Raw genomic sequence first — 20,812 nt, forward strand, 5'->3', positions numbered from 1 at the left:
TCCTCTATGGCTGTCGCCCTATTTTTTACTTACTGGCCTTCCGGCCCCCCAGGGAACTTGGCAGAGGCCAGAAGAAGAGGCATATCCAACCGGGAAAACCCCTCTGTAATCCCAAGAAGGAAATTTAATACAGTCAAGCCTATACATCATTGTCACTGGATTTTAGAAGTCTGTGTAAAAATGCTTCAGTACTTTTTGCTACCCACGGTATGATAGGGAGGCTGTACTGATGGCATCAGATATACTCTTACTCTCCCTGGCTTTAATTGAAGACTCCCTGTTCATTCCTTAGCCCTAAGGTCCCTCAGAAAAGTGGCAAACCAACTACTTGGAAAATCCAACAACCCAACAACTGCCCTCATAATTTCTAGCATAATGGAGTGACCATGCAATGTGGTACAGTGGCTAGCAAAATCATGAATGTAACTGTTTTCTCTTTTGCAAGATAAGTTTGCTAATCAACTTGATTTGTAGTGTTTCGATCACGAGATTTTACAAACCAATATATGTGTATTTATCTTGTCTTTTTGGTTGAGGGATTACAGTTTAAATGTGCTCTCTCCAAGTGCATTCTTTTTCCAATCCTGTGCAATTGTAGTTTTCTGCATTATTGTTGTTCTTTTTACATGATGAACTTTTTCAACACTGTGTTGTATTTTATATATTGCATTCTAATTGTTATAATGTACTGATGCTCAGTTTTGATAAGTGCAAAACTTTTTTAAATCGACTGAAATACATTTGAAACTTTAATTTTATTGATTGTATTAGTGTTATGTTTTTGTTGTAATAAGATACTTAGTGTGTATACAATATATAGGATTTATTGCTACAGCTCTTTGGCACAACACTTGATCCAAACCGATTTACTAGGGACTTTAGTGTTTCACATTGTGATGCAAACTTAGATACTTACCAAATCATATCACTGACATGGATAAGTGCCTCCTTTTGGAGGCACAGGGCAAAGCTTATTCTTTATATAATATGAATATTTGAAGAGAATTACAGCCTCTTGCTCCTGACTTAAAAACGTATGCTTTGGTTATAAACCATTGAAAGTTGTATCGCATGCTGTTAATGTGATGTGTTCTCTTGGTAGCCGGCTGATACCCGGTGGAGCTGTGCTATGCAGCTATAGAGAAGTTTGGCTCTGGTTCATCCCCTCGGCCGGCACCTCCCAGCCGAACATCAGACATTGTTTTCCTCACCTTCCCGTTGTGTTTCCTACCTGCATTCCTTACCCCTGTTTACCATTCCCCCTCTAACTTTTCACTCCCCATAAGACGTGTGTATGCGCTAATAACTCACATTATTGTGTAATCTCATGGGTTTTTTTTCCACCTATGTCTATACTTGGCTATGTAATTATGTAACCTGCAACTCGCTGATCCTCATGTAAAGCGCTCTGATACCTCCGGGTCTAGCCAGCGCTATATAAAACTTTGCAAATAAATAAATAAACTTAAAGTGCAATTTACTGATCTCATCCCAAAGCCATGACTATCACTGTGATTATCAAATATGTACGCATTGTAATTGCCTGAAATAGAAGAACGCAGGGTGACTTAGTCTGTAATGACACTGTATTGAACCTTGCACTAACACAGGACGTACAATAACCAAACTTTGTCTCCAGATTAAGAAATGATTCAAATTCAGCTCTATGCTGGGCAAACCTTGGTGCCACAGCCCTGCCATTTATCTGATAAGGGTCCTAGAAACTGACTGACAGTGGGCCCTCACGCCTTACACCAGAATCTAGCTAACCACTCAGTACTCAAAACCTCTCTCATTTGAGTGTTTAGCAAAAAGCACTGTTTTACTGTCCTCCAAACCAAGCACCTGCAACAGACATACCACCCTTCTATTTGTGTTTTCCAGCATTCTGATAGTTTACTTTTCACATCAAAACATGATAGAGAAACAGGAAATATTGTAGCAATTGCAGATTAATTTAAATAATACAGTATTAAAAAGGATTCCATTGGTAAATGTCCTTTTTTTTTTTTTTTTTTTTTTTTTTCTTTTAGTGAAGAAATTGCCTTTTATAACGGAAATATGAGGGAGAAACAAACTATTCACAAAGCCTTTCACAAGTTGGTAAGCGAAAAAAATACTGCACGCGGGTGACCTAATTAAATTTAGGAAATGAGCATCTTTTTTGTATTTTTATTATGACAATTCCATTCATTAGACTGCAGTCTCAGTGTTTTGTTACATATGCTCTGCGTAGCTAAACATTAACAAAACTAAGCAAATGATTTAGCCTGGCAAACATTTCATAAGCTAGTAGTTTTAAATCTGGCATGCATCTATTATTTTTACGTTACGGCCCAAGATTTATTTGCCAAACGTGGTTATCATGTCTTCAAAACTTCAGTTCAATGAAATATTGTGTCCATTCTTGTTGGTTTTGCAGTGTGTATATGATTCATAGGTTGGATACACCCTGGGCTTTAGGAGAGTAGATTTGCTGCTTAAACATCTTCACAGGCATGGAAGCTGACTTTTTCCAAGCCTAAAATCAGCAGTGAAGATGACCTGCACTTCTACTGTTGCGCATTTCTGCATTCAACTTCTCTGGTAACAGTCACAGCAGACGTTAGCAATGAAATGTGAATGAATGCATTCACAGTACTCCCACTCCAGAAGGAGTACATTTTGAAAAAAAGTTAAAGTATTTGCATGCAGATTTGAAGGTTGAGTTTCTTTGTTACATTTAAATGTACCCTGTATTTGTTCTGACAGGTTGAACATCTCCATAACTTCATTTTATTCCGGTTCTCCATGGGTTTTGTAGATAACATCATTGCCAAATGTAAGTGTTTTAAATGTTTTCTATGGCAACATTTTCTTACATGTGATCTCCAAGCAACTAGTTTAATAAAGAACTCTCACAGTATTTTAATTCTAAATTTAGACAAGGTATTTTGCATATGGATTAATTTGTTCCACTGGGCAATCTCCAATTGGGGTCTAAATGGCCTTGGTTTTAAACTTTCCACATATTTCCCATCTATGATTCCAAGATACTCAATGTGCCTCTGTACCTTTTTTTGCAACTATCCTGCAGTGATTTAGAGGACAAAGAATCTGTGCTATAAGATGCACTTCTAAGACACATTTTTATACTTCAGAATCAGCCAACTTTTTTATGGGTGTGAAAACGAATATCTTTACCAAACCACTTTCAAACTATGTCAACTATCGTAACGTAGGGAACATTTCTCTTCCTTAACTCAGTAGTCACTCTGAAGAAGACTGCTGTCAAACGTTGTCTTAATTAAACTCTGTGTGGCAGAATTCATCTTGTATAACTCGAATATTAATTGCATTCATTCGTATGAATGATCATTGTTAATTCTGTCCATTTCAAAGTATGAGAATTCTGTATCCTATTTGATATTCATTACTTCCTTTTCTTTAGAAGCTTCTCTTAATTTATAAAAAATGAGCATGCACTACTATAGGCCAACATGATTTTAAAGTCGTCATGCAGTTTATGCGAAATTAATGTTTTTCTCCTCATGTGACAAAATCAGAATTTGCAAAGCTTTAAATTTACTGTTCAAAACAGGCCTTTATTTGGCCCATATTTTCACAGGATAAAGCCATCATGCTTTCTTCATGTTTGCCGGAATGTTTAGACTAATACGTTTTTTAAACGTTAAATTTTAACTAGTTTTGGTAAATTAAACTTCAAACGAAAACACACAACTATTGAGGAAACAATGTTTTCAGAATAGATATAAATTATTCCAGCAAATGTTTTCCCTGTGTGTGTAAAAAGCAGCATGATATAATAATGTGAACGAAAACTAGCTCTATTTTAGAGAGTTTTTGTTTAATGATAGTTAATTGAAACTTAAATGAGTATCAGAAAAGACATCCAAATAGGTATGAACCCCGATATTTTGAAGGGCAAACACCCTGGTGGTGTGGATTCTCTATTTAAATGGCCAAAGGTTTCCATAGCCCTCCGAAAGCCAAAATTAATTTAGAATCTAGCATGTTCTAGTTCTCATGATACTAGACATGTACAAAAATCTTTCTAGTAAATTTTTTATTTTCAATGTATTACTGTCATTGTGTTGATTTGGTGAAGTCCCAGCTTTCAATTGCACTGATCAATCCATTGCAAATATAGCATAGCCTTTGTGAGACCTTGATCACTCATCGAATAATAGTGACCAAAGTTGATTTTTCAATTGACTGTGCTTTTATAGATAAATTTATTTTCTTAAATATTAAAACTTTTTATTGTTTATGTAATGTTTTCACACAGTAGTGATATAAGATACTATATATAGTTCACATTATGGAGACAAATACACTTTTCCACATTTATTCTTTCAGCAACACTTTTTGAACTTAATTTTTATAATTTAAATGGAGAACAAATACACAGTTGTATTAAGCAAGATCTCTTCCCAAAATACACTACTACAGATGAGATTGCCATTTTTGGCCAAATTTCCAAACGCTCATTTACATTTTGATCCAATTGTGGTTTCAAAAGTAGCTGTCTTGTTCCAGCATCAATGAAGCAGTGTAAATATGATTAGGTTTGCTCATACTGAAGTCTTTTAAATAGGTCATTACCTCTGGTAGAAAATGTATACTAATTTATTTATAATTTACTTAACCATTACCAGTTAATTTGTATATTTTACTGAATATGCTATATTTCAGAATTTTAGAATCCTACATATTTTCCAAGAACCTAAAAATCATGTGCACAAAAACTAGCATATCCGATCAACAGTACAGGTTGCAATACACCTACCCCTGTTCTGTTGCTGATAGCTTATCTGGAGGGTTAAATATTCAAGTGTGTCGCTGACTTCCCTTTTCTGGTCCTCTGATCAGTTTAAATTATCAGATTATTGTATATCATACCAATTCCTCCCATTAAGTGGCTCAAAGAATTCAACTAAGGCATGATGAATGATCTTGACGCTTAATGTTCATTTCCTCTAAAGGTGTTACTGACAGAAGTATAGCTGGATTTCCCCAATTTCTTAAGCATGCACCTAACTTGCTATTTATGTAATGTCATTGTATGATTCTGTGAAGTGGTTTCTACCAATTGGTAAATGCATTCATCTTAAAAATTCTGATTAAGCACGTCAGGGTTAGTGTTTGCCAGATTTGGTACTCTATGGATTTCAATTTCTTAAAAATCATATACAACTCCCCTATGCACAGTTAGTGACGCTCAACCTATTCTTCTGAAAGTATACCAACATGTACCTGACTAATTGAATTGTGCTCTACTGCCGGGTGTAACTTCATTTCAAATTAAACTTTTTCAGACCTTGCCACTGTGGTTGGCTACCTGGTTGTAAGCCGTCCATTCTTGAGTCTGTCTCACCCTCGCCATCTAAAGAGTACACATTCAGAGCTGCTGGAGGTATGCAAATATTGAGTGTAGTTTGATATACTACTTACAAAAGTAGTTGTGTTCCGTTAGTAATTGTCTTGCTTGCTTCTTAAGGATTACTACCAAAGTGGAAGAATGTTACTGAGAATGTCGCAAGCTCTGGGCAGAATAGTCTTGGCAGGGCGTGAAATGACCAGATTGTCTGGGTAAGCTTTGAATCCACAAGCATTTAAATTGTAGTGCTTAAATGTTCTCTGTTGCCTCTGTTTGACAAGCAGGCTCATAAATGATATATCATGAAATGTCGGTTTTTAAACTTTCAGTTCAGCATGAACACTCAAACTGTGCCAACTTTTGCATCCTCTAGTTGAAAGACTTGATTTTACATTGTTTTATTATTGCAAAAATGACAGCAGGTTTGTTTCAGATTTCCCATATTTGGAGCACTTTTATCCAGCCATGGCTTTATAGCCAATAGGAGTCTTCTTTGGTGTTTATAGACGCATACATATAATGGGAAAAGCTAGAAATTGACATTTTAGTTTTTCTCCCTTTTTACTGTCCAAGGCAGATAGGTCTCTGCAGACTTTTTATTTTTACAATAATATTTTTTCCAACATTTTAATCTTTATTCCCTCATGCTTTTTTTTGCGTTCTGCATTTGCTTCATATAGTTTCTCAGTATCGGTTGTTTTGTTTTCAGTTTTGTTGTATTTTGCTTAACTTATTTTGTACATTGGCTCATTTTCTATCCATTTTATGCAGTTGCTTGGTTTCACAAATGACACAGGAGGTAGGGGGTATTTACACTTGAGAGAGTAGTTTTTCGGCAGTCTGTTATGATTGAAACAAGGTAAGAACATTTAACTGGTGTATCAGCACTGCAAGTGTTTTGTATGAATTTGAGGAGGAGCTGACCATCTCCATAAAATAGATTTTTTTTTTTATTTTTTTTTTTTATACCAAAAAAGGAATCGCCATTCAAAGTGAGTGGAGCGATATGCTGGGGTTATAGCATCTAGTCAGTGCCTTGAAATGCAGGACAAATGGTGTGCCTTACAACGACCTCTTTAAGACCACATCCAAATGGTCTTTTAATTTTCTCTCAGCATTTCATCGCCCTCTCTAGCAGTCAGTTTCTAGACCTAGGCAATTTGAAGTCTTGAACCCCTGACAATTTTCTGTCTTTATTCATGCATGGGAAAGGCTGTGTGCACAAAATAGATAAACAAAGTGCTTTAAACACACACTGACACTGGTAAAGATAATCAAAAAGGGTCTTAGCTGGGTTATATCGCAATTGACTGCATGAGTGTAAGATTCAATCTCGGGGTGAATAAATGTCTTTTACCAATATTCTGGTGTCAAAATCTTTTAAGCAAATCTTGTTTTGCCTTATCTGTAAACCTGTGTTAGGCCTTCCTGGGTGCCCTCTGCTAGTTGACTTTCCCTTTAAACCACTAAGTGTGTTCCATAAACCCCTAGTAGATTTAGTTTGACTTAGACGCTTTGGCAACCACAGTATGTAATCTAGTCAAACCCAGAGCACTTTTCCAATAACAGAGTTTAACTTCACAAGGCAACAAGTGTTCCCCCATAGGGGGGACCTTTGTTAGTAGTCATAAATCATTCAGAATATTACAGGTAAATAACATTTCCTTCAGTGGTTTCATCGCACTTTAGGACCTGACCTTCATTCATGCATCCACATAGTTCCTCGTCCCAATGTTTCGGTCAACAAAGTGCTCGTCAATTCAGGGAGATAATCATCCAGCTGCTATGGTTTTAGGTCCAAATTTCTTATTGACAACTCACCTGTTTCATTTTGCTTTTCTTGAGATTATTACCATTTTTGTGCCCCTGAAACTTTTTCACCCAAATCACTGTAGTGTCCATAAACTGCAGTCACTGCAATGTTTTGGTGAGCTGTTTACTCGCATCTAGTGTGCTGGTACACCATGGGCGTTTAATTTGATGTTTTGCACTCCATCTCCATCCCAGAGTTCGGTTATTGGAGATGAAGATGACTGAGGTGGACTAAGTAATTCCACACAAATGGAAACTTGCATTCAAGCAACTAACTAGCACCCTAGAGCTTCCTTTGGATGTGCTTTTGACTTGCCTGCAAGAGAGCTCCTCGTACATGTTTCTTCCTCTCCATGCCATAGGAACAGATTTAGAGAACTGCAGGCATATTCTTTATTGCTTCTTATGGTGTTTTTTTGGGATGTTGTTCATTCTATAATGGACTTACTTGTGAAAGATTCTGAACCTTGGTGACTATTCACCCTCCACCCATACATACTGTGTATGAGGAAGCCTATGGAGCATTCACAGAGCAAGCCCTTGATCGACTAGAACGCAAAACAATTTACAAAGTTGTACATAAACTCATTCATAATGCTAAAAGGTCTCAATCATCCCAGCTAACAATAATTCATTTTTTTTTATTTGTTTTTGCTTATTGCATATTTTAGTCTTGTAGAAGAAGTAACTGAGGAAAATGTTGTAGGGGCACATCATGACCCAACTCTTACCTGCATTTTGATAATCAAAATCAATGGAGATAGGTTTTCTGTTTTTAAAAAAAAATGCGTTTTGGTCACCTGTATTAAATCTATAGTGCTCCACCGACTGAAGATGACCTATAAGGAAGTGAGTTACATGAAGAAAATGTTTTCAGTGTAGAGTCTAGGATGTAATTCGGAATGGAAGATATCTTTTGTTTGAGATGGAAGTACATAGCTGGAGAATTGTATGCTTCACCTTAGACATGACCAATTGTTCCCACCAAGACATTGTCTCTTGGGATCCAAATTGTATTATATTCTCCTAGCAATAGATAAAAGTGTAACTCTGAATATTAAACATATGTCTGCGATACATGTGTGCATGGCAAGGTGTATTACTGACCCTAACTTCTATTTCGTGTTCACTCTATAACAGGACTACTTTAAAGTTATTTTCCAGTGCTCCTTCATACCTTATCCAGTTTAACAGTAGATACTTATTGTTGACTGTAGTTGCCAAAATTGTGCATTTTCCTTGATAAAGACCTTGTTGGTGATGGACTTGTAGAAGCTATGGTAACTTTTGGTATTCCATGTTAGTTAAGGATACGTTTTGTGACTTATTTTTTCATATAGCACCCAATCTTTGCTTTGTTTGTAGATTCACTGCACGGATTACGGAGCTGATGCAAGTTCTGAAGGATTTAAATCGGGGCAAATACCAACGCACCATGGTTTCTCAACAGGACAAAGGCAATTACAGCGCTTGCCCTTTATTAATCTTACTTTGGGATTCGTTGGGTTGTATCATCAGTCCTACAGCAATTTTCTTTTCAAATTTCAGAAAAAGAAGGAATCCAGGATAGTCCCATCATTCTTGGAACTGGAGAAATCATCAACGCTGACCACATTATAAAGTAAGAAAAGAAAAAAAAATTACTATGTGACTACATTAAAGTTCTAATTCTTTAAAAAGATATTTGTGTGTGGTTCGAAAAAGCAATAGTGTCTTTTTCATTTGCATCCAGGTTCGATCATGTGCCTCTAGCAACACCAAATGGAGACATTTTGATACGAGATCTTAATTTTGAGGTACGTGCTAGCTCTATTTCTAAAAATGTGATTTTAAAACACAAAGTCGGGAATCTTTCAGAAAATGGATCATAACACTTTTGCAGCATTGTCAAACCTCCTGTGATTTGTATAATTAAATACTGTCTTTTTTGTCACATTGGCCAGCTTTTGTTTGGCATAATATTGTGACTGAAAGCTTTTTTTTCGGTTGGGTGGTCTTTAGAGAGTAAAGGTGTGATATTTATGATTTGACAGTGTTGCACTTCAATCTCAAAATGTCTTTGTTTGTGGGGGTGGGTGGAGTGACGCAAGCGAAACTGGCCGCCTGAGCAAGAGCTGACTCCTCAGCACCATATCCGCGACTCAAAGATGAGTCCAGTGCGGTTTTTACATCCTGGGCACAAAGAAAAAAGCTCAAGTGTACACCGGGAATGCTGTAATGGCTCAGAGCAGCTTCCCGACTTCTCATGCGGGGGCTCCCATCCTTGCAATGCGGCAAGTCTGTACCTAATGATCCAGTGAGATTGCACCGGTTGCCAGCAAATTTTTAAATAAGACGCTGACAATTCCCTCCCAGTAATGAAGTGAGGGACTTATTTTTTGACATGAGTATACCAATTCTCCTTAGAAGCACCGAAGGCCTAGCCTCATGGCGCCTCCACTTCTGGGCCTGCTCCAGGTTGCTTTCTGATAAGCTGGATCATTATTACCACCTGCATGCATGCATAATAAGTCAAAGGGGCTGCATCTCTCTCCAAAGATATAACACTGCTCACACTGTGCCCGCAACCTCTGTCACAGTTGCATGAGTCCCTCTGCGCTCGCAGTGTATGATAGGCCATAGTCATTCGTGGAGAGTGAAGTGACCTAAGGCGCTCTCACCTCCTGCATCAGCGCCTAATAAGCCATGTAAGAAATCTCTCTACAAGATGAGTCTGTGAATGTATTGGTGGCTATTATCTTTGTGGCTTTTGTGACCCTAACTGGCTGCTTGTTTTTCTTTTTTTTTTTTTTCCTCCGGGTGAAGCCACAGGCCTCACAATTGCTCCTTTACCTACACATGTTTGCTTCCCTCTCTGTTGGGAATAGTTCTAGAGCCTTGGCTCTAGTTCCTATCACTGCAACTATCTTCTCACGCCCCAACACAGGGGATCTAAATGCTGAGACACTGCTAAGAACTGCACCCCAATACTAGTCTGCTACAGAGGAGGTGTACATGCTTCACCTCAGAAACAGAAGGCTTTATGCACTTGCCACCAACTAAGCGCAATGACTCTATATGCCATTGATTACTTCTATGACCATAGCACAACCTATGATGGCTGATCCGATCCCCACCTGACTGTTCCTGTGGTGACACTTCGGATACAGCTCCCTAGTGACCTCATTCAAGTGACCTCCGCTTACTGCTTGCAACCCTGCAAAGAAGTGGCTGATCTTCCTCCCTTGTATGCTACCACCCTCCTTAACTTGCTTTGAGACTACTAAAACAATATGATGGCTGTGAAAAACTCCAAGCCTGGTACAAAAAGGAACAAGTCAGAGACCCCTGCCCCAGAATCAATAGAAACCATTCTTAAAAAGCTATCTGAGGCCCTTCAACTGGCTCAAACAACAAAAATCAGCATGGACATTAAGCAACAAGATGTGGCTGTTATGAGTTCTGATAACAATGATGGACAAGCTATCCATAGCAGAACAATGCATCAGTGACCTTGAAGATAAGTCTATCTCTGCAAAAAAAAAAATAGACCAATTGCATGTTTTGAAACTTTTGTTTTCCTTATTTGCTCAGATTGTCACAATTGGTCACTCATTTTCATTGCTCTAGTAAAACCCACGCTACACCATACATTAGTACTATTGCGTCCGCACTTGGGCTAATTTACTTATCTGTGTAGTTCTTTTGTGGCGTCCAGGAGATGTCTGGTCTCCTCCTTTGGGTCCCATGCTATTCCATTTTCAAGTTGCGTAGGGTGGGTTACAGAGTTTGTGGGCTCTAATTATGTTTTATCCTTTTCCCCTCTCTCCTACCCTTTTTTCAGGTTGCCCTCTTTCCCATGTTATGCTCAAAACAGATTTGATTCGCTATGCCTATGCTGAACGTTTCCGTATACCTTTATCACAAGATACTATAATCACAAATAGTCTCCTTACGCAACGTATTGTGATGAATATGACAATGACTAATCTGTGCCCCTCTGTCATGTCCTCCTACCCTCTGTGCTGAAGACTACTTCATTAATCTTACTATCACTTAACACAAAGGGGTTGAACCACCTGGTGAAGAGGAGGAAAATTCTTGTACACATACTAATTCAAATGTGACATACTTCTGCAATAATCTAAACTTTATATCACTCACATCCCCTCCTGCAAAGTCCCCTGGATCTCCAAGATCATAAGTTCACCTGCACAAAAGAAGGAGGTACTCACTGTCATAACCAAACAATCGAAAATTACGCTTTTAGATACACTTGCTGATTAGAATAGGAGGTGAATAATCGCTGTCAGTCTGGTAAAGAATTATATATGCTGAATATTTATGCACCGAATGCAACCGATGCAAATTTCTGGAAACACTGATGAACTGAGAGCTGTACTCTCTAATGACTTAACTAATAATGGGGGGCGACTTTAATCTTCCGCTCAATCCCACCATAGTTCGAGAGCCAAATTTAGGCCATTTTCTTCCCACAAGATATGCTCCAGTTACTTCCTAGTAGACACCTGGCGTATTCAACACCTGATTACTGGAGATTATACTTTCTATTCCCCTTCCCATCAATCGTTTTCCAGAATTGACCACATATTGGTATCTAGTAATTTGGCAAGAATGATCTCTGATACCACCATCAAACCCAGATTAATCTCTGATCATTCGGCTATTTCGGCCTCTCTGGATTTGGCCACAGTCACCCCAACTGACAAATCCTGGAGACCTAATCCTGACGTATTACAAGAAATGACACATACTGAGCCAATCTGCTCACATCAACAAATCTGCAAATACGCAGATAAAAAATTCAGAAACTGAAATTAAATAATTTGAATTCAGACATAATTCCGAGAGTGTCACTTTTTTATTGGACACCCTAAACCGGACAAATACTAATCTAATGAACTCCTGAGCAGGAGGGCTGGGCAATGGGTAACCAAATTAAATTCAATCAAATTTTGTCCTGTCAACACTGCTGGTAAAGTCCTAGCATGCTACTTTAAGCATAAACAAAACCGCTCCCGTCTGAGACAAGTTGCACCTAGACCTGCATAAAATATCCTATGTCTTTTTAGACTTCTGTCAGAATTTATACAATGACAATTTTAATACCATGGATAGCTTGGCATATCTAAACAAGCTCAACCTCCCCAAACTAGATGCCTAGCCCTAACTTCACCTAAACCAGGCTATTACAGAATCCAAATTACACTTGGCTATTAAATTGTTTACAGAAAACTGCAACTACCCCTGTTGGACCTCTTCCATAACTATACAGAGACTGGGTACATTGTGTGGGGGGGGGGGGGGCACTGCAGAAGCGATAATAGTTGTTGTTCCTAAAGAAGGTAAAGATCACACTTGCCCCAAGAACTACAGGATGATATTGCTCATTAATTTAGACTGCAAAGCATATGCCAAAATCCTAGCCCAACGAATTGAAGCAAAATTACCCTCCTTGCTCTGCCCTTATAAAGCTGTCTTTCTCAAAGGCTGACTCGAATGATATTCGATTACTAGGCCACGTCTTACAAATTGTTATAACCCCAAATTCCCCAGTGGTAGCGATATCACTCGATGCTGAAAAGGCTTTCGACAAGGTTGAATGGTCTGTCTTGAAAACCACAATGTCTTGCTTTAATCTGGGTGAAACGTTTATAAAGATGGAGATGGCCCTGTACTGACATCCCAGTGCTAAAATTAGGACTAATAGTGTCCTGTCTGATTCATTCCCAATCAAACAAGACACCAGACAGGGTGCCCTCTGTCCCAGTCTTTATTTCTTTTAGTCATCGAACCACTTAGTGTCTTTTAATGATTGTAACAACTCAATTGGACCAAACGTCGATGGTAGGTTTTTTAAAATGACGGCTTATGACTACAACATTTTAATAGTAACAGAACGTGCAGATATTGCCTTTCCTGAAATTGTGTCTAAGATCGAAGAGTATTCCTTAGTCTCGGACTGTCCCCTCAATAAGGATAAATCTGAGGTCTGTCCACTTAACATTATTTGCACCAAGGAGCTCCTGGGCTCCTCAGGCCTATCAGGGCAACCAAACTCTCTCAAATATTTAGAACTTGAATTCAGTAATGACCTGAGCGAATCTATCAGCATAACTAGTCCCTGGCCCTCCAAATGGTTGAGAAATTCCTGGAAGGTTGGTCACCGAAGTTCCTGACGTGGTGGGGTAAACTCTAATCCATAAAAATGGTTATTGCTCCAGTTGTTAACTACTTACTAAATATTTTCCCCAATCCTCTGCTCGGATGAATTTTTTTTATAACATAGACCGTATATTTAAGAAATTTATTTGGAATTATAAAAAAGCAAGCATCTCCCTGAAAAAACTCTGCATACCCAAGCACTTAGGCAGTGCCAATCTTGAAGACTTCAAAAAATACCAGTTTTCCTTTCTGGCTGCCCGAGGTGCAAAATGGCTTGACAGTGACCTTGACTTTACCCCCCCCATTGCTTTCACCTGAACAGTCCTTAGCCAATAACCTTTCTTTACCCTCTCTTTTTACATTCTCCAAAGACCATCTCATTCTTAATAACCCAGTTCTTAATCATATTAGAAATGTTCTGCTTCACATCGACATTCGCTTCTCTGTGGTGAAGGTTAAGCACTCCTTACAGGATGGAATCGGGTTCAACAAAGATATTTAATTTGATTCTAACCTCGCCATAGGCGGCCCATGGAGGGTAAAGGGAATTTCTGAGGGTTGCGACCTCTGCTCCAAACAGCATCCCCGATCGTTCTCTGACATCAAACATATATACAACACTGCACCCTCCGACTTTTATGACTTCCTTAGACTTAAGGCAGCCATCTTCAAACAAAGCTTAACTGTTTAAAAAAGTCTTGCTACTGACCCTCCAAGCATTATTTAAAAAGAGCAGACATGTGACCTCTGAAATATCTGCTAAGCTCAGGCCTATGACCACGCCTTTACGCAACTCTGCCCAACTGAAGTGTTGCTCTGACTGGTCCCAGGACAGATTACTTGATCAGTTAGCCATTGACTGGCCAAAACTATGGACATCTCCATTCAATAAAAAAATAACACTGTATCTTGCCAAGACTAAACTACATATACTTCACAGAACCTTTTGGACCCCACACCGCATAGCAACCCTGGGTCTCCTGGACAAAATCACTTGCTGGACTTGCAACTCAGAGAATGCAGACCTACACCATATGCTATATGAATTCCCCTTGTTACATAATTTCTGGACTATTATCCAAAATACTATCAACAACATCTGTCATTCTAAATTTCCTTAGGACCTTTTAGCTCCTCACACAATTAGACTGCAGAGGAATGACTTGCTACTTATGGGCTTAATGTTTACCTTGGCCCACAAAACTATCTTTTGTTCCTGGAAATCACTGGGGAATACCTCCAGTAACACATGGTGGGAATGGCTGAAATGCATCAAGTCTGGACACTCAATATTGTCTACCAAATACCCCTGAATTTCAGTCAAAACTCAATGGAAAAATCTGGACCCATCCCTTGAAGTAGTCAACCCTCCCCGAGGTTATTAATCTACACTCTCTTTATAGCATCACTGTTGACACCCTGTTGCACTCGACAGTCACCATGACTGGGATGCCTTTCCCGTAGTCTTGCTGACATGGGCTATTTCGATTAGACATGGGATATATATTGTCTGTTAAAAAGGGCAACCTCCTACTTTCCCCCCCCCCCCCCCCCCCACATTTTTTTTCCCTTCTTTATTTTCCCACTATGCGGTTTGTCAACCAAGACGTGCCTCACTGGGTTGTTTACCAGCTTTTGTACTGTCTCTATGTAATAATTGAGCAGTTGTACTACTGATAAGTTACTTAGCCCATGTATGCATATCAACCTCCTGTTTTGTACCAAACTTTCTTGAAATCCAAGAATGTCATATTTTATTTTGAATCTTTGTTTAACCAATATTGAAATCTCATTTTAACTATTGCAATAAAAAATTAGATTTTAGTCCCCTTTACCAACACCAACAACTATGCAGTAAGGAAAGTTAACTGAAACAGTAAGACCAAATGTACAGTTCTCAGAACTTTTGTAGTGGAAATATGATTTTACTGACGGGAGCCACATTGTGGAGGGACATGCAGGAAATAAGAGCAACAGCTATTCATGAGAAGGGATGTGCAGGTGATATTCAAGAAGTTTCAATTTCTAGAGTAAAATTGAAGGACTCCGACATATAGGAAGGTGCTTCCCGATGAGCCCTATCCTCAACTCATTTGACTGGCATTGACCACTATATGGATGTTTAGTCCACATGCTTCCAAATGCATGGAACACCTCACATACTCCTTGTATGTGGGTGGTATTTGTGCAGTGAGAATCTACCCAAAAGGGAATTGAGCGCTGTGTAGCGTCAAAGGCAAATGTATATGCATTGCCCCATGGTTGCATAAACCTTTGATATTCTTTTGACATTGTTCTCCTGAATGTAGAGGTGGGGGTAACGTAGATCCTGGCACCAGATCAAAAAGTCTTCTTTTCCATAATTTTCTTATGTTTTTATATTGAAGAGGAAATTGATTGATTTCAAAATATTGTACAGACTATAAATGGAAACTAATTTGAATATCCTTGGTACAGATTAAGTGTTCTAAGCCCTTTAAGGAGGCTGAGATGACAGATTTAATGTGCTCTGAAATAATGTGGGAGTTTTTCTAGGTGTCCCTGACCTTTTCATGTTAGTTAATGGATGTATTGCAGAATGGTCATGATGGTCTCTTTTTGTTTTTTATCATTAAAGTTGTTGGCAGGTGATTGTGAACGTTCACTTTTGTTTGTAGTTTGGGTGGGTTTGATCATTGTTGAAATTTGAAAATGAATGTTAAGCATAGGTCACTACTATGCAACTAATGATCATTATTGCTTTTGTAGTTTAGAATACTAAAATTGTGTTCGCATCCTCGCAACAGACCAAACCTTGTTCAGTGAGCAAAGTTTAAAAATATTTACATTCTCTGGCAAAGAACAAAATAAAATTGAAAATTACAGAAGGCATTGCTGAAATGGAGCAAGCTGACATGAAAAGACTTTCACAGCCACTAACACAAATAGCTTGGACTCTGTCCATAGACTGTATTTGGGATCCAGTAAAGAGTGAGATACTGAATGTGAAACACATCTGTCATTTAAAAATGTTAAGCATACTCCTTGTCTTTAAAGAACCCAAAAGAAAAAAATGCTTTCCTACGCTATGCAGAATGTATACCTGAAAGCCAGTGAGGGAGGACATGACGATTTTTGGAATTGTCTTTAATCTAAAACAGTTTTGAAAGTCAGAATGATGGGCATCAGGATGCAACCCAAAATATTTTACACTTTGAGTCACTTACAATGGTAAAATGCAACACAGCACACCAGAATTAAAGTATCACCGTTGATATTCCTGAAGTGATTCGGTAATGATTACTAATTGTTAAATAATTGATTAAGTTGGTAAGAACTCATTATATGAATGCACAGCTCTTTGGATATTTATACAACCGGTTTGTCACAGGACGAATCTTAATGGTTCTAATCAACATTTCATCCTTCTAAGGGCGAATAAATTAGTATTGTTGCTCAAGCAATATCCCTTATCAGCCTTTAGTGTTTGTACTGTTAGAGATCATTTGCTCGCTTGCAATAGTAGTCCTCTAAAAAGAACCACTCATGTTGCTTAATTAGGAACCTATAGTGCATGGATTTGATAAGAATGTTGATAATGTCCCGGGGTAGTGTCTTGGAGTATGGGGCATTTTTATTTGTATTCTATTACCTTAAATAACTCTGTTCTTACAGAGGATGGTACTAGCCAGGGGCGGTCAGTTCATCAAAATTCTGATGAGGGTGTTCTGAATGACATTAAAAGTAAATTTTCAAAAGTATTTAGAGAGGAATTAGGATGTCTTAAAGATTTTAAATTGAACATACCTCTACGTCCGAACTCTCAACCTTCTACTTGTAAAGTTAGGAGTGTTCCTTTGGCAGCGAGGGAGGAGTTGAAGAAGGAATTGGACAAACTGAAAGATGGAGGAATAATTGAAGAAGTCTCCAACACGGAGTGGCTTGCTCCGGTTGTCGCTGCACGCAAGGCGAATGGGTCTCTACGCTTATGTGTGGACTTGAAACAACTAAACAAATGGGTGGTTGTGGATAAGTATCCACTGCCTAATATCTCCGAGTTACTCACATTGGTAGGTGGAGCTAAAGTTTTCAGCACTATTGACTTAGCTTCTGCATATCATCAGATTGAGCTAGAAGAGTCTTCCAGGGACTTGACTTCTTTTATCACACCTTTTGGGACTTTTAGATTTGTTAGGATGCCGTTTGGCTTCGTGTCAGCGGCATCTGTGTTTCAGCGTGTTATGGAAAGAGTTCTTAAAGGGTGTGATGGGGTTTGTGTCGATCAGGATGACATTTTGATATTTGCAAAGAATCACAGGGAGCATAGGAAGGTGCTTTTTGAGGTGTTAAACAGACTTGAGAATGCCAATCTAACCATAAAATTAGAGAAGTGTTGTTTTGAAACCTCTTCTATTCATTATTTAGGGCACACGATTTCTGCTGCCGGTATCTCTCCAAAGCTTGATTTAGTTAACACAATTTCTCGTATGCCACCTCCATCTTCAAGAGAAGAACTGATGAAGTTTTTTGCAATGGCTGAGTATTATAACAAATTTGTTGAGGGATTTGCAGAACATTGCTCGGGCATGAGGGGACTCTTGAAGAAAGGTGTGGAATTTAAATGGTCAAGAGAGTGTGATAAAGAATGTGTTGGGCTTAAAGAAAAGCTTTGTAATGCACCCAGTCTTAAGAGTTTTGATCCTTCAAGGACTTCTGTTGTATCTACGGACACAAGTATTAAAGGGTTGGGTGCAGTGTTACAACAGGTGGGTGTTAATGGTTTGGAAACTATTACTTTCATTTCTAGAGGGCTTAAGGATGCAGAATCACGTTATTTGGTAATTGAGCGAGAGGCTCTTGCTGTATTTTGGGCTATCAGGAAGTTAAAGAAGTTTTTATGGGGTACCAAATTTGTTGCTAAATCGGATCACAAACCCCTTTGTGAGATTTTTGAGAAAAAGGGTATTGACCAAGTTTCTGGAAGGATCAGTAAGTGGGTCCTAGCTCTTCAAGAGTATGATTTTAAGATAAATTACATTCCTGGTGTGGAGAACACGGTAGCTGATGCTCTTTCTAGGCTGGTAGAGGGTTATAGTGAAGACGAAGTGGAAGATGATTGGGCTGAGTGCGACTCGCATGTGTGTTTGGTGGATCCTGGCATTATTGATGAGGATCAGTGGAGGGATAAATTATCTCAAGATCCAGTATTATCTGAAGTAATGAGTTTAATTCAGAATGGGTGGAGTAAAAAAAAATGCAGGGTCAGTTGAAGCTGCAAAGTTTTGGGGGGTGAAGGATGAGATGGGAGTGTGTAATGGTATTCTGCTACGGGGGACACGGTTGATAACTCCTTTAGAGATAAGGAGGGTTTTGGTGGACATGGCTCATGAAATGCACTCAGGTATGTCCAGGACAAAAGAGCGACTTCGTTCTTTGTATTGGTGGCCTGGAATGGACATACAAATTGAAAGAGTTATTAGAGATTGTTTGGTGTGTGCCGCAAGTGATAAGTCAAAAATTGTTAGAGTTCAACCTATGATTATCAGGGAACTTCCAAGTGGCCCGTGGAGAGAGGTAGCTTTGCACATTGTAGGTCCCATTCATTTCACTGGACAACAAAATTATATTTTTGTGCTTTTGGATTTATTTTCAAGGTGGCCTGAGATACAGTTTACTTCTGGTATAGACTGTTCATGTAGGTTTCTTGAGAATCTCATGGGTAGAGAGGGTTTCCCAGAGTCAATCTTAACGGATAATGGGGTACAATTGGTCTCAAAAGAAATGGAGAAGTTTCTAAAGGATAGAGGCATAAAACATAAAAAGTGTTCCCTATATCACCCTGAAACGAATGGGATGGTTGAGAGGTTCAATAGGGTGATTAAAGAGCCAATATCTTTAGCAAAAAGCTCTGGGGAAAACTGGAAAGAGCAAGTTTTAAAAAAAAATGAAGATTATAGGATGACTCCGCATAGTTCAACGGGTCAGTCTCCTTTTGTTCTTTTTAAAGGCAGGGCTCCTTGTACTCAGGTGGAACTGTCATGGGTTAGACGTTTGGGAGATGCTGTGTTTGGTTCCACAGTCACAAAGAACACTGAAGGGTGGAGGAAAAGAGAAGAGAACAAGTGTCTAGATAGGAAGGTGAATTTTGATGCAAGGAAATCTGCTAAACGTACAGAAGTCAGGATTGGTGATAAGGTTGTTGTAAGGCTTCCGGGTTCTAAAGTAAGTTTCTCTGAACCTCTATACGTAGTCAAAGTGTTCAATAATGCTGTAAGGACTAATGATCATAAGATTTGGAACTTAGGAAGGATCTTTGTGTGTTCTGATTTTAGTGTGGATTCAGATAATACATTGAGAGATGATACTGTGTTGTCTGATTCTTCACGCAAATCTTCTAGGGTTCAAAGGAAACCAGAATATTTGAAAGATTATATGTTTTTTTTTTGTTTATTGAGGGAGGGAGGTGTGTGGTATCCTGGTTGTCATGGAGATGCTTTGCCTGTGTCATCTGGCATCTCTAGCTCATTATGTCGTAGGAATGTTCTTACTGTTACCTAGGTTAAGGAATGTAATTATTTGAAGGTGGGTTCCAGGACCAGGGGCGGTTGAGAGGGAGAAACTGTGATACAGGTTGAGCTGGCTGTAGGATTGGATGGGTCCTGTTATTTGGAATAAACCTGCTTAAATTTGATGGATCTACGGAGTCAAGACGTCTTATTTCATGCAAAGGAGTTTCCCACATCTGCACTGCAAGAATCCGATCTGAAAGAGACTATTAGTTATAGATTCCTTACTTTAGAATTGCCCCCAGGCGGGATGACGTCGTGGTATCTACTTAGATACGCACACCCTGCGCGTAACATTAGTTCTTTCTTTTTCCGCGCCAGCCAGCGCAGATCCGGAGAGAGCGTTACCCTTAGTCATTTTTTGACTCGTGATTTTTTTGACTTTTATTGACATCGTTTGACTCCTGGTGCGTGTAGGGATGTCCCATCGTCGGACATCGCAAGTTGATGTCAGTCACAGACCCGCCCCTCGTGTGCCTTTGGTGCCTGGAGCGCAACCACAACCCGAAGCCGTGCTCGGACTGTTGGGCCATGAACCCGAAGTCTTTGCGGGAGCAGTCCCAAAAGCTTCTGGAGGCCCGGCAGTCAGCTCCGCACTGCTCGAGGTACCGGTCGAGAGGGAGGTCGCGGGACCGGTCGCAGAGTCACCACCATCACTCCTCATCGAAGTCTTCGGGTAAGTCAAAGCACAAGAAGGAGAAGAAGTACCGTCACTCTTCGCCTTCTCCCTGTCTGTCGGCCGACGGGATTTAGAATGTCGTCGTCCTTCGGCTCCGCCCGTGGAGCCTACTGGGGTGGCTCTGAGCTTCCCTCCCTTCCCGGGAGCTGGAGCGTCCCCAGCCTATCTTCGTGCATTTACCAAAGCTCTCCAGGCAATCTTTGGGCAGTCCGACTCTGCCGGCGCACCTTC

The 20,812-nt window shown here is 39.3% G+C and overlaps 1 protein-coding gene across 1 annotated transcript in view; it reads left to right on the plus strand.

The window, feature by feature from the left end:
- Positions 1 to 20,812, plus strand: part of ABCD3 (ATP binding cassette subfamily D member 3) — a 310,675-nt gene that overhangs the window by 202,704 nt on the left and 87,159 nt on the right. The window contains exons 10-16 of the mRNA XM_085601490.1: positions 2,034 to 2,103; positions 2,752 to 2,821; positions 5,319 to 5,416; positions 5,501 to 5,592; positions 8,558 to 8,649; positions 8,741 to 8,813; positions 8,925 to 8,988. Of these exons, the coding sequence (XP_085457616.1) occupies positions 2,034 to 2,103; positions 2,752 to 2,821; positions 5,319 to 5,416; positions 5,501 to 5,592; positions 8,558 to 8,649; positions 8,741 to 8,813; positions 8,925 to 8,988 (559 nt within the window). The remainder of the gene's footprint in view (positions 1 to 2,033; positions 2,104 to 2,751; positions 2,822 to 5,318; positions 5,417 to 5,500; positions 5,593 to 8,557; positions 8,650 to 8,740; positions 8,814 to 8,924; positions 8,989 to 20,812) is intronic.

This window comes from Triturus cristatus, chromosome 4_2 (genome assembly GCF_964204655.1).
Source record: "Triturus cristatus chromosome 4_2, aTriCri1.1, whole genome shotgun sequence".
In the NCBI taxonomy this organism is placed as follows: Eukaryota; Metazoa; Chordata; class Amphibia; order Caudata; family Salamandridae; genus Triturus; species Triturus cristatus.